Below are 15012 nucleotides of genomic sequence, written 5' to 3' on the forward strand. Positions count from 1 at the left end.
GCACTTGAAAAAGTTGTTCGAAGTGCACGAACCAGCGTTTCTGTTGGTCAGTTGGGTCGGTCAATAACTGATCATTCGCGTCTTTCACAGGCATCGTTGCATTCATCTTCGCCCCGCTTAAGCGTCGTGAGATATCTTTTAGGAAGATGAACTTTTTCCGGCTTGAAACTCGTCACACAAATTACGAACAAAACGACCCAAATAAAACTATGTATATGTATATGTCCAAAAAAAATCCTAAACGAATTTCCGAAAGAATTCCCGAAGACAGTTTCTGAAGGAATTCCATTCCAGGAGGAATTACTGGAAAAATATTTTATTCTGAAGAAAATCCAAAAAAACATTTTGAAGGAATTCCTAAAACAATTTTCGTAGCTATTCATAAAGGAAATTTCTTAGATTATTTCCGAAGGAATTTCAAAATGAATTTCCGATGAAATTTCTGAAGGAATTCACGGGGAAATCCCCAAAGAATTTTCCAAAGAAAGAAATCCTGAAGGAATTGTCAAAGAAATGTTGGATGAAATTGTCAATGAAATTTCCGAAATAAAAACTCCTTAAAGTATTTTCTAAGGGGCTAAAATAAAAACTCGAAATTTTCCATAAAAACAATAAAAAAGTGCCGATAATAAAATCAACTTATAAGCAATAAATAAATATAAAACAAAATTTTCAAAAATTTTGCTACAATCGAACTATGCCAAAAATGGTGCATCATGATAAAACCAAAAGTTTCTACATATTTAGGCATTTTAAAATGTTAAAAATTAAATTTGTTTTTTAATGAATGGACTTTTTACGAAAATTGAATATTACTAAAACTAAAAATCAAGAAAAAATATATGAATCCCGATAAAGTCTGTGGAAACTTAGTTTTGACCTAATCAAAACAAACCAGCTGAATGCCATGGCTTTCGGATAATAGCGATCATTGCCCTTTGTTTTTCTATTATTTTTATTATATATTTAGTTTCTTATAAATTCCAGCCATTAGTTTACACAATTATATTATTATATTATTTATAATTATTTTTACTCATTTTTTCATTCATTATAATTATATTATTCTGTTCTTCCACATTTCTCCACTTTTTCTCCTTCATACGCGCGTTTGTGTTTTTTCTTGTTTTCTTTCTCATTTTTTGTTTTTCCTTTTTCTGTTTAAATATAATTAAAAACATAAATATATATTTATTTTGTATTTTTTTTCATATCATAGATTATTTTTAATGTTGTTTATTATTATATTAAGAAAGGACTTTCTGAACATTTGTTTGTGTGTTGGTTTTCCTTCGCTCATCATTTTCCGTATAGTTGCTTTGATTCGCTTTCTGGTTTTGCCGATGTGAAGAAATAATTTTACTTTTAGAAAAAAAAAACTTCACATTACGTCCTTCTGCCATATTGGTTAATGTTTTTTGCTAGTTATGTGTAGTGGTAGTTAGTTTGCTTTTTGTTTTCTGCAATTTATGTTCCATTGCGTAGATGGGCGCTCTTGCACACGCACACACACACATTATTGAATTAACGTCTCATTTCAAATCCACTCGAAATTGATTTGAAATGAAAGCGTCAAGAAAAAGATTCTTTCACATGCGAGATGACTTGTATTTGGGGAGTACAAATTGTTCTGTGGATGGGGTTTGCTTTTGATAAAAACTTACAGCGATGGTCCGAGCATAGAAATCGAATGCAAGTGGTAACGCATATGATTTTTTGAAAATTGTAGGTGATTGACGTTTGAGAATGATACTAAGGTTCACGATTTCAGCATTGGCTCATCAGAAACGTGAATTTTAGTGTCTTTTGGAGTGCGAGAAAGGTAGGGAGACGATTTCAGAGAAAAAATGAATCGTTCAAGTCAAATTTTGGACATGGAAGAATCCTTATCAGACTATCTAGTATGTGCGTGCGTAACTTTTTTAGGGCGTTCTGTAGGTATCACTAGACTTCTTTGATCCACTTTCGACAAAAAATTGATTTTTAATGCCTGCTCTAGCGAATACGCTATTGAATTTTTAAATTCTGCCACGATCCTAGTTGACGTAGAGAGGCTTTGTTGTTGTTCTTTTTTTTAATTGTTATTTCGGTTGAAGCGCCAGGCCTGCTTAGGTCACGCTAACTCACCATGCGGTAATCAAATGGGCGATCTGATCACCGAACGGCGGGAATAATGCGCGAGGGGCTGCTCAATTGTTGTTCAAGATCGGTAGTGTCTCTCCTGTGTTAATTCAGTGTTCTCACAAAATGTTAGCAAACTTTTGTGTTGTTGCTGATTTTTGTTTAATGCTTTTCCTGTTGCGAGATATATGTAGGTTTTACAAACGTTCATTTTGATTAGTGTTCTCACGTCACACAGAATTGGTTTCATTCAAAAACTGCTACGAACGTCAGTTTTTGAATTCCGCGATGCAGTACCACGGAGTATGTTTATTGGAGCTCGCATTATTATGTTTCTGAAATATTCAATCGTGTTATGCATTATTAGTAATAGCAAGGAGAGATTTTGTTTGCGGGTAAATGACTTTTTGTGTTATCATGTTTTGTTTTTGTTTAGATCTTACTGATTCTTAATCAAATCTAATTCATTTCGATAAACGCGTTATAGAGGAGATTTCAATTCTCGTTTAAAAAAATGGCACAGAATACTAAAAAGACGTTTGTCACATTTTTTCGCCGTGCATGTTATGTTTTTTGTTGTTTTCGACAACTTATTTTTTAATTTCATCGACCAAAAATATGAGACATAGGAAATATATGATTTGCGGCGATGTACGATAGAATGATTTATGCTATGCATACCAAAGAGCCGAGAAAATGGAAACAATGGCGCCACTCCTAACGGACGAATAAAAAAATTGCATAAATATGGCCAAAATGGGAATGGTTATTGCACGAAATTCGTTACGCTGTTGCAATGGTTCCGTTTGATTGCTCATCTTGGCACGAACTGTTTTTATAGTTTTAATTCGGTTATAGACAAATGATCTTAGAGATTTTAAAACTATAACTGACTATCGTTTATTACACCAGAAAACTGAATATCCAACTGTTTGGCAATTCACATCACGTATAACGAAGACGAGGAAACACATTATCGTTATGTTATGTGAAAATTGCCAAACATTTATGAGGTAAGCTTTTTGGAGTGATCGAAGCAACATAGGTCAAAGCAGTGAAACAGAGGTAAACTTTTGTACCAGTAAAATATAATTCACATGATAAGTAAATAAGTACACGACCATCATCTGACCTTTAATGTTTCAACACGTACACAGTTTCTATACTGCGTCATTTTACACATTTTATCCACTGCGTCCTTGATGGGATTACAGCCGTTTACATGCAAATTATTAGATCTAGATTAATCGTAGCTCTAGAATCTGTATTATTTGTCTATAAGCCCACTGCTTAACCTTAATGAACAATAGCAAGCAAGTTGAATACAGAATTACTTTCAGAGCTTGTTTAGTGGAATGTCGTTACTTGTTATAATGCGAGTTAGTACTATTCCATTTAATTAAACATCTTTGAAGCTGGTGGAACAAATGGAACAGTATCTAACACGTATTATGGTAAGTGAATAGCAAGCAGTAAGATACATGCACGCACAGAAATAATTGAAGCCGTTAATGCTGATCGTGTACTCAATACTTAGACCCACCGTAATAAACAACTATTACATTTTTTACGCGGTCTAGCTGTCAGTTTTTAAGCATCCAAAAAACAATTGAAATTACATTATCTAACTATCTAAAGCCTTGTTGTATGTGTGTGGAAGTGAAAATGTGCCGTTTTCCACCAAACATGCTTCGTCCCATAGTCGGGAAGTAGCGCTTCATTTTGGTTTATGTGTCATACAAAATAGAGCAAAATGTGTGTGTTTGGTTCGCATGACATGTTTCTGTTATCATTTAACTTGTTTCGTTGCTCCATGTCTTTCCTATTAATATTTCTCGTGTTATTTTCTCACCTACGCAGCGAGTATCGTCATCATTTTACGGTATTTTCTCTATCAGTTTTGTATTTATTGTTGGGATCCGTAGATGTGTGAAGAGCCCAGCACACTTTCAATTACTTCCGTACAAACTGTTGTGTTCTTTGCATATTTATTCTTCGTGATAATGTCTGATTTTATCTTTGCTGAATACTTCTTATTAAACCTCCAAGCTTGCGTACATGTGTGCGTATAAGTGAGCGTGAATGTGAGAGGATGTAAGTTTGTATGCGTGTGATCAGTATGGCTTTTCAACTCTCCATTGTCTGTACGTTGTGTGCGTATGTATCTATGAATGTGTATATGTATGCGAGTGAAATGAAGCGCAATATGGCGGTGGTAAAACAGCCCAATCGTGCATGCAAATAACCGAACTGCTGCGGTCTGCAAACACGAATGGGCACGCGGATTTGACACCTGTGCCGAGTTAACTGGATCTTGTCCAGACATTCCGATATTTCATAAAATTTCTTCAAGATCACTAAGAAATATTTACATGTGTGAATTCTCTCTCTACACCGTTTTGTTTTATTTTAAATTACTTTGCTTCCATTGGATCATATCGCATACAGAAAACGACGTTCAAATTGTGTTAAATTCATAGTTTGTTGAATAGTTGAATTTAAGTATGAAATAATGAATAATATTACACATTAAAATGGTTTCATTGATAACGTTTTGCGGAACAAAAATATGATTGTTTGCATCCATTCCTTTCGCTGAAAACTGATTTCTATTGTTTGCTACTACACCCAACCAGCAAATGGCAGATTTTAATACAATTCTGCATAAGAACCTTACAGAAACTGTATAATAATTTGGCATATACAATTTCGGAAACTTTTAATACAATTTTTATATTAAAATAATATAGATTTGTATTATTTTAATACAACACCTGTATAAAAAGCTTACAGAATTGTATATGCCTAGATTTTATACAATGATTGCCAGATTTGTTTTTTGGGTGTAGTGTTTATAGCAATAATGATAAAGCAAATTTGACAGAAGTTTATATTTTGGCCCGAAAAATATTACAGTCGAAAACAGCATCGACTAATTTTCATCTGCAAACATTTCTGCATAAGAATAGTAGAATTAGAGAAGGTTTTAAAATACCTAACAACAAATGTACACGTTTCAAATCATGCTCATAACAAATAAAAAAATTATCATAAAGAACAGATCTCTAATCTTCATGTGGGGATTTTCCTACACAGACAGTTTTACATTAATATAATAAAATAATATATGGAAGTGTGTTTACATAAATGAAATGTTTTCGGAACAAAACCGGCTTATATCAGAGCGTCATTCTTATCATCAATGTCGACGTTTAAGTTGATCCCAAACATCTTCATGTAGGTTAATGTTCAACACCCTTCATGAGTGTAAATCGGGAATTACTAGCCAGAACGACTATTTCTTGTTTCATGAAGCACGTACGAAGTCTTTGTTTTGAAATGTTGCTTCCTCTGTGCAGTATCGGAAAAATCATTCTTAATTCTCAATCCACGAACTTTCCAGTGCGAACAAACTCGCTATAAATTCTGCAGGAACAAATCCCGCTTGAGTTCTACAGGTTAGTGAAAACGCACCGTATCACTCAGTTGCAGAAAAAAAAACATATCGAGGCGCAATATATTGCTTACACGATGTTCTATCAGATGAAAGTTTTTTCACTATTTTTTAAGCTAAACAAATCAACATCAACACTGCCGTCATTATGAAGCATGCAAAGACAGTTTGTTCATTGGAAGTGATGACTGTGTTGATGAGAGATTCTTGCATGTTTACAATAGGGAACACCAAACTTTCATGCAATAAAGCAAATGGGTCGATGAGTCCGGTAAGTTTTGACTCGTAGTTTGTTTCATTCATGAATTTTGAGAATATAAGTTTTTCCCAACAATATGTTCCTGTGTACTGAAGGTCAGTGGCGGGTGCTTCAGGCTGTGTTTAAAATTACATTCTTGCACGAAATCAATGACAACATTGATTAAAGGAAAAAAAAACTCTAACGCTTACTACAAATGTATAAATGATTATTAACTTTATATTTCACAGTCACAATAGTTTCACGTAAAAATTACAACTAAATTTTGGGACCGGGTGGGTTGCGCATCATCGAGGATTGGTTTTGCCCTGTATAATCGATTCGAATACGATTCACGCTGACCGTAAGCCGTTTTCCTGGAAGAATGATAAATTGGCCTTTTAATCCGAATTTGTATGCCGTGATCGGGAAAAGAATTAAATTCTGGTTGTATAAACAAGTATTAACAAATGCACGATAGAGCAAGACAGTCAGTGGAAGAAAACGACATGATCAGCGTGTTTACCTGGCAAAAATTTCCGAAATTTCCAGTTTTCGAAAAAAAAACTGACTTTTTTTTAAATACACTAAAAATGATAGTCAATTTGCTGAAAAATAATTCTAAAAATTGCAGAATAAATAGATTGACTTTACATTTTCACTTTTTTTTAATGTATATGTATAAATATATAAACATCCATCCTTCTTTAATTCAATTTTTGTGTACCTAGTTATGCATGTATGCGTGGGTGTGCGGATTGATTTTTTCTTCTAGCGCATTACATGCAGCCGGGGTGTAGTTGTAAAAAAGTGCCTAAATTATCGCCGTATGTGTGTATATATGCGAATGTGTTTGTGTGTTCAATTGATTTATTTTGTTGCTATGAGAAAAATAAAAAAACAGTACTAACAAAACTCGGGAACATAATAAAAACAAACAAAAAATAAACATTAAGAAAACAATGCATATGATGGTTATTTAATAAACTAATGGTTTAAATTAGAATTAATTTAAATAAATATCATCTAAGACGACCGCGCTCGTAATAACAAAAACTGTACAGACTCAAACATTCATTAACTGAAAGTAGCGAACTGAGAGGGAGATTATTAACAACGAAGACTGATTCCCATAAATCAAAGGACGACAGAGAACGACAATACAGAAACCTAACGCATTCGTTTACATCGTAATTAGTTTTGCATTTTCATCTGTTTCATACTTATTTATACTTTCTCCTATCTTTTTTTCTGTTGGTTAGTTTTTTCTTCTTTTTCCTTTGTTTATAGGTATCCTATTTTAAACCCTAACAATTAAGAAATGCACATAAAATAAAAGAATTTTACTCTTTTCCTGTATGCTTTCTTTCGGATGCACATTTTTTATTATTTTTTTATTCCGTAACGGAACGAAGCCCAGCCATCGATAAATCTTCCCATTCGAAACGATAAAAACGATTATTATTTTCGGACCTAAATAATAGCTGAACTATCGTACTACATTCAGCTTTTATTCTTCCCAGAAGTTTATTGTTGAACGATGATACTTCTCCTCGAGCAAGACAGCAACCATGTACCACTGGAAAGCCGTACCTTAATTTCTTGTGAAATAAAAGAAAACATAAAATTCACATATCCTCTGCCTCAAATGGCGAAGAAACAATGGCAAGTTGTGGCTTAATCTCGTTTCGGTTTCCGGTTATGGTTCGCTGTCTTCCACAAAGAAAACAACAACGGAAATAGCTTCCCCTTGTTAGTCTACTTCGGATCTTTCGTTTCTATTGTTTCGCGATGGTTGTTTGGCAACCCTTCCCGACCAGTAACAGTAGTATCAATTTCTTACCCCCGACTACAGCAACGATTCGCCGCATCGCGCAGAGGTGATCTCGCTATCAATGGCAAAGTGCAGTTGGTGAAGACGACAGCTATTTTGGCAACCGATGTCCTTTCATAGCAGCCCGCGCGAACTCTGTGAGGGTATTCTTTTTCATGGAGGTTTGGGTAGCGATGATAGCTGCTGTTTCTAGTGCTACTGTTATTACTACTATTCCTACCATGGCTACTGGTACTGATACTGATGGTGCTACTATTACTACTACTGTTTCGGTTGCGGTACCGGCGGCTGCTATTGCTGCTGTGATGACGATGGCGACTGTGGCGGCTCGCACTAGGAAAAGAGTAGAGGCGACATTTCGGTAACGGCCACGACGACGACCATGACGAAGACGACGTTGTAGTTCAAACCAAATTGTACTCCTTTAGATTGGACTGCAGTATCGTGTCCTTTACGGCAGCGAACACAAACCTAATGTTTTCGGTATCTGCGCGGCGGAACGTCCGTTGTGGGATTGTGATATTATTTTAGGTAGGGAAGAAATTGAAGAGAAAAATGGGTTTTAAAGCTTGTATATACGTTGATAGCATGCACGTTTTAATGATGACTGATGATAAAACATGTCACGAAGTGGTTATTTTTCAACAATGGGATGAGAAATACAAATAAGATTATGAAAAAAAAAACTTTTAGTGGTATGTCTTCACTTGTCAAAAGACGAGTTTGTAATATGATAGTACATACTACTATTCCAAACCTGTTTAATTTCACCACCCAATAAGATTTTTTACACCCTGTTAGTTCCGCAATTGCGCTTTGCACTATAGGGGCCATCCACAAAGTACGTCACGCTCCTAGAGGGGAGGGGGGGTTCCGAGCAGCGTGACGACTCATACAAAATTTTTAAAGGTTTAATACAAGAAGTTTGATGAAGGGGGGAGGGGGGGTTGAAAATTGTCAAATTTTTCGTGACGTACTTTATGGATCTTCCCATATGCAGAGTCAAAGTAGACCTCTTCATGTTTTTACAAAGTATCAAAAATTTACCAATCAGCCCAGAATCACAATTCTATAAAATAAGCTTCTTGTCAAATTTTCAGCTAATTCGGATAAAATTTCGAGGTGGCTCAAGTCGATTTAGTGTTTTTGGGCTATTTTCAACTTTGAAAAAGGGATATAAACGCCGAAAACTATCGCAACAACCTCTACATGGAGGCTTTCCGTGTACTCTACAAGTCTTGTGAACATTGCGGTTCGTTCCGTTCACGTTTTGACCATGTTCAAGTGATTTTCGGGCTGCATAAAAACACTGTTTCCCCTAAAAGTCGCTGTTCTTCAGAATTCTTGAATGTATCATAAATCATAAATTATTACATTATTATTCCTCTTTTTTTCCTGGACATTTTAATAATATAATTGCCAATGTGCGATGTACCGTTAAATTCTTGAAAATCAGAAGCTGAACATTTATCATAAATTTGCACGTTAGGATTTCTTTAAACAAATTGTTCGAACGATGCACTCAATGGTAAAAACATACAGACATTTGGTGAAATGAACCAAATTTGTAAGCATCAAATATCATATGATTTGATTTAGGTTTTGTTCGAATAACTTGTTTGAAGAAATCCTAACGTGCAAATTTATGATAGCTAACCGTGGTGGAGGTTGGTATTCGGGTACTGATAGCTTTTCCGCAAACGTGACCTTCAAGTGGTCTTGTTGTGTAGGGGTTATCACGCACATCTAGAGAGTAGGAGGATGAGAGTTCGAGTCCCTCCAAGACACGTGGATTCTTTTTCAAAAATATCATTTCCTAGACCGGCACCGGGAATCGAACCCAGCCACCCTCAGCATGGTTTTGCTTTGTAGCCGCGCGTCTTACCGCACGGCTAATCAAAATGTTTATCTGATGAAAATATCAATCTCCATTTTTTTTTGCTAAATTAATTTTAATCTTTACATCCATTGATGTATTTTCTCAGTGAACGAAACGCTCTTTTATGTTTCAGATATTACAGTTTAGACAAATTTACAATAGTTTATCAAACATCAAAACATTTTGTAAATCTGGTAATTTGTGTGTAACATTGATATACGAAATCTAGGAAAATATACGCCCTTTTCAAATGTTGGTCCACATTAATGTTATATTATGCTAAATTGCTTCCTAAACAAATTTTTATACGTCCAAAATGTGTCGTTGGTTGATGATAAGACTAAGTATGCCCCCAAGTTTCATTCGATTCTGAGATGGTGCTGCCAACCGCTGGTCGAGTTGGCGCGAAATTCATCAATATGAGCATTCAGTTCAGTTGGCATCTAGAATGACTCCCAGGTATTTGACCTGTTAACCAAGCTAAATTTTGAGTCCTCCAAGTTTAAGAGATTTTAGATTAAATTTACTTTTTCTAGTAAATTAACAACGCCAAACAATTAAAGTTCTTGGCGGATTAATGTTATGGCCTTTCTCACTATATCATTGCATTTTCTCTGGAAGAATAATATCATAAGCAAAACCTACAACCTCAAACCCTCTTTCCTCTAAGCTTTGAACGTAGAACCCCTATCCTTGCCCATACCGACATAGACGAACTTCCCAGCTCTGAAGAGATTTCCCTTTTTGCAAACATGGTGTGAAGCCATTTGATAATGTTATGTCGAATTCGTTTTTAAACCTGGGTCAGTGCCAACCCGAACCCTGAATAAAAAAACATTTTCAGTTCCATCTGTCATTGGATATGTTGGTGTGCGTAGCATCGTGTTTGTTTTGATTCGAAACATATGATCCAGGACATCCAGTGCACTGGCAGTGCGTTGACCTTGACTTTCAGATCATGATAAATAAAAAAGTTTAAGTGCGTGAACTGTTTTTGCGGATAATGGAATTTACTTTTGGGCGGCGGATATATGTATTTAATTATTTATATTCTATAATGCCGTGCACATTTTTGTACAAAGAATTCCGTATTGAATCCATGTAAAGGAGATTTTCTATTCTTCTAGAATTCATATAATAAATCATATTGAAATTCCAATCACTATTTCTGCAAAAGTTTTTTTTTAAACACTCAGAAGCATGTAATAAAAATTCTCCAGAATACGATATTTTTTTTCCTCGTCACCCCTCCTGATAAAGGTAGCCTATCACACCTCGGGAATATTTTCCGCCGAATTTTTAGGCCCCGTGCATTTTCAATGGGGCCGGGATTTTGATTTTCCGTGCCCAAATCCTGAAAACATATGTAAAAATACAAGGGAAAAAAATCCGCGGACCAAATTCCTGAGGTGTGAAGCTTAATGCTAGGAGTTTCTTCTGAAATCCCTTATCTTTCAATAGTCCAACATAGAAAACATAACAACATTTTGCTCCGGAAGTTCCTCCAGGAATTCCTCCGCAGGTTTCATCTCTACTTGTTCCTTGAGGAAATTCTGCGAAAGTTCCTTGTGGATTTTTCCGGAAGTTCCATGAAGGATTCCTCAGAAAGTTCCTTGAAAGATTCATCCGAAGGTTTCTTTAGGATTTCCTCCGAAAGTTCCTTCAGGATTGTCTCCAGAAGTTCCTTCGGGATTTCCTCCGGAAATTCCTTATTAAGTTCCTCCGGAAGCTCCACCAGGAACTCCTCCGGAAGTTCCTTAAGGAATTTCTCCGAAACTTCATTAGGAATTCCTCCATTAATTCATCCAGGAATTTCTTCGAAAAACTTCCTGCTTCCTGGAGGAGCTTCCGTAAGAATTTCTGTTTTAGCTTCCGGTGAAACTCGTGAAGGACTTCCAGGGGAATTCCTGGAGGGTTTTGCGGAGTATTTTTTTTGGAAGAACTTCCGGTAGAACTCCTCCAAGAACTTTCGGAAGAACTCCTTCACTGAGGAAATCCTCAAGGAACTTTCGAAAGAATTCCCCAAGGAACTTCCGGAGGAATTCCTCAAAGAACTTCCGGAGGAATTTTTCAAGGAACTTCCCGAGGAATTCTTCAAGGAACTTCCGGAGGAATTCCTTAAAGACCTTCCGAAGAATTCCTCAATAAACTTTCAGAGGAGCTCCTAAAGGGATCTTCCGAGGAATCCTCAAGGAACTTCCAGAATACGCTCAAGGAACTTTCGGAGGAATTCTTTAAGGAATTTCCGGAGGAATACCTCAAAGAACTTTCAGAGGAATTCCTCCAAATTAATTCCTGGAGCATCTTTCAGAGAAAATCCTGGAACAGTATTTAAAGATATTCCTAGAAGATTTTCAAAGGAATTCATCTCGAAGGGATCTCTTGGAAAAAAAATTGGAGGAATACTTGAAAGATATCGCCAATGAATGCATACAAGAATTCAAGAAAGAATTATTGGAATTAAATTCTAAAACGCACGAAAGAGTTTTTGGAAGAATTTCAAAAGAAAGAGAATTCTATTCGGTATTCCTCAAATATATTTTTCTGGCAAATCTTAGCGGATTTTGTGAACGGGTTTCAAGGGGAATTCCCAAAATAATTCCATCCACCGACCTAATTTAGGACACAATCTGTGAGGAAAACCCTGAATGAACTTATGAATAACTTTCCTAACAATTATTTTTAAAACTGAATCTAGACAACAGTACCGGATTAATTTCATTTAAAACTACAATAAAATTATAACGAAATTCCCTGGAAAAAATTTCAACGCGTATTTTATTTGAATAACAGACAGTTTCGTTTTTCCTCCCTGCTTGTTTATTCCTCCCAGTCCCACCACTCACATGGTTTTGACAGTTGAAGTACAGTTGTATTGGTGAACCTGTTTGCGAAACCATGAAACAACACAGTGCGAACCCGACAGCTTTGGGGTTGGAACTAGTGCGAACCTAGTTCCAACCTGAGCGAATAAAAAAACACTTTGACAGCACTTAGGTTGGAACTGGTTCCAACCTAGGTTGGAACTTTTTAAAAACGAATTCGACATTAGTGTCAAAGTTTATTTTACTTATGGCACGATTAAGGGCATTATCGAAAGGACAAAGCGCTTTTACTTTTGCCTATAGAGCTTTTTACCCTTAGATACCACCGTATAAAGGACCGTTTCCGGGTAGAAAACATTCTCGCTTCCTGGGCATAGTGGTATCTATTCTAATTACCACACAAGACATACAGGGCTGCGAAATGGTGAGTTGATATCTGGGAAGGAGCGACCTACGCAGCTCTGGTCCTCACAAGTTCCAATCTAACGCTTCCACGGGTCTTCCGATGACAATCGACCGCCAGCTAAGGGTTTTGTACTTAGCTGGAAGTGCAGCCTCGGCACTGTTGTCCTTCTGACATCAGCTAGAGTGAGTAGGTGCGACGAAGGGGACCATCGTCCATAACCCCTAATACCACGGCGTTAAGCGACCCGTGCTGAGGGGATGCATGACCAGGGGGTGAAATAATGAGCTAGGCCTTTAACGGAGCCTGTGGGGTACCTGGGCACCCTCCACAGTAATTGTCCCTTACCGCGTCATGCTGGGCTCTGGCGTGGTGGACCTCTTTTCCCGAGCAACTCGTGAGACCAACATGGAAAACCAAGTCAATTCTTTAATTAGTGGTAGTAGTGTAGGCGACCACCCCTTCGCAAGAGGTGGGTTGTTCAGGTCTCCGCCTAGGAGGCCTGAGGTAATAGTCGGCAGCTCGGTGCGCAGCGCCAGCGTGGGTCACTTAACCTTCTCCTCGGCTATGCCGGTAGAGGTTATGGACGGCCCATGGCTTGTGGGGGCGATGAACCCCAAACGCGATGGGCTTTCGGCCTTCGAGGTAGCGACGGAACAGCTGGACGCCATCATCGACTTTGCGTCATCGAAGCATAATATCAGTAAGGACCTCAAGAGGAGCTTGCTGAAACTTCGAAAGTTGGACGCCAAACTCGAGAGGGCGGGCACGTCGGGGGTGACTGCTCCAACGGAGCAGACACAAAAACGGTGGATACAGTCTCCAGGGGATGAGCTCCCTGGGAACCGCTCCAAAACGCGGAGGGTTACTACCCCGAACATGGATAGTGGGGCTGGGAAGCTGAGCCCCGGCCAGGTACCTCCAAAACCGGGGGAGGAAGGACCTGGAAAGGTCCGACCACCCAGGAAAGACGATGGTAACGGGTTACTGCAGGCTGAGAGCTCTCAGCCGCACCAGACCAGGAAAATAGAGGGGGATGACGCCTCCTGGACCCTGGTCAAGAACAAGAGGAAACCGAAGACGTCAAGGGCCCAGAAGAAGGCCCAGGCGAATGAGGGTAGCAAGAGGTCTAGGGTAGGCGCCAATCGCTCCAGGGGCTATGCCCTAGTCATCAAAACGGACGAGGATAAGTACCCGGATGGGCGAGATGATCCTCGAGCTGAAGCGGGGCGTCTCGCAAAAGGGCGCCGCCTACAAGAAGTTGGCCGAGGAAGTCCTAGGCGAGACGGTCAAGGTGGGGGCACTCACGACGGAGGTGAATTTAAGGGTTAAAGACCTGGACGAGATCACCGAAGTCAAAGAGCTCGTCACGGCACTGCGGCGACAGTGTGAAGTGGAGACGCCCACCGGAAAGGTCCGGCAGGGACGCAGGTAGCATTGGTTCGGCTATCTGCAGCGGACGCCTCCAAGATAGTCAAGTTAGGGAGCGTCAAGATATTCGGTGTGCCATGTGGGCATATACGAGCAACCCGAAGTTTGCTTCAAGTGCCTGGAACCCGGGCACAAGCAATGGGACTGCAAAGGCCCTGACAGAAGCAATCTCTGCCGACGCTGCGGATTGGAGGGACATAAGGCACAATGCTGCACGAACCCTCCCAATTGTTTGATTTATTCCAGCAAAGCTGTGAACAGCAAGCACCCCATGGAGGGTTCAAAGTGCCCGGCGTTTAAGCGTGCTGCGAAATCACAGTGCAGGTAACGCAGCTGGCTTGCTCGGCCTCGCCCGAGTGTTTGGTGTGCGCAGGTGTAGGGGAAACAGCGGAACACGTGTTGTTCGTGTGCCCACGTTTTCGCGCAATGCGTGACCACATGCTTGCCACATGTGGTCTGGACACTACCCCGGACAACCTATTTCGGAGGATGTGCAAAGATGAAGTTGGCTGGAACGCCGTTTTATCGGCCATCGCCCAAATCGTCTCGGAGCTACACAGAAGGTGGCGCGTGGACTCAAGGATGGCTAGTTCAAGCGCAAATAAGAAGTGATCATAGGGTTCGAAATCGACTTCATGGGTCATACAGGTGGTCATGCCCTGTGGTCGAACTCGATCCATTTATGGCCGCGCGAAGAACAACATGGTATCGTCGCTTTCGCGGCATCGGTCGACCGGGCGGGTTCCGAGCCCGAGGACAGAAAGGGATCCTCGTCAAGGCTGGGGCAGGCGTAGGCACCGCGTCGGCAAGTCCCTCTGTGTGTTGGC

At 39.0% G+C, this 15012-nt stretch overlaps 1 protein-coding gene across 13 annotated transcripts in view; it reads right to left on the reverse strand.

Moving 5' to 3' along the window:
• Positions 1-937: 937 nt before the first annotated feature.
• Positions 938-15012, reverse strand: part of LOC134209758 (guanine nucleotide-binding protein G(q) subunit alpha) — a 94984-nt gene continuing 80909 nt past the window's right edge. For 12 of the 13 annotated variants that reach the window (XM_062685796.1, XM_062685795.1, XM_062685783.1 and 9 more), the window contains one exon: positions 938-8134. In XM_062685796.1, coding sequence (XP_062541780.1) covers positions 8052-8134 — 83 coding nt within the window. In that variant the 3' untranslated portion in view covers positions 938-8051. The remainder of the gene's footprint in view (positions 8135-15012) is intronic. The other variant, XR_009978778.1, reaches the window with a different exon arrangement.

Source organism: Armigeres subalbatus, chromosome 2 (assembly GCF_024139115.2).
Source record: "Armigeres subalbatus isolate Guangzhou_Male chromosome 2, GZ_Asu_2, whole genome shotgun sequence".
Lineage (NCBI taxonomy): Eukaryota > Metazoa > Arthropoda > Insecta > Diptera > Culicidae > Armigeres > Armigeres subalbatus.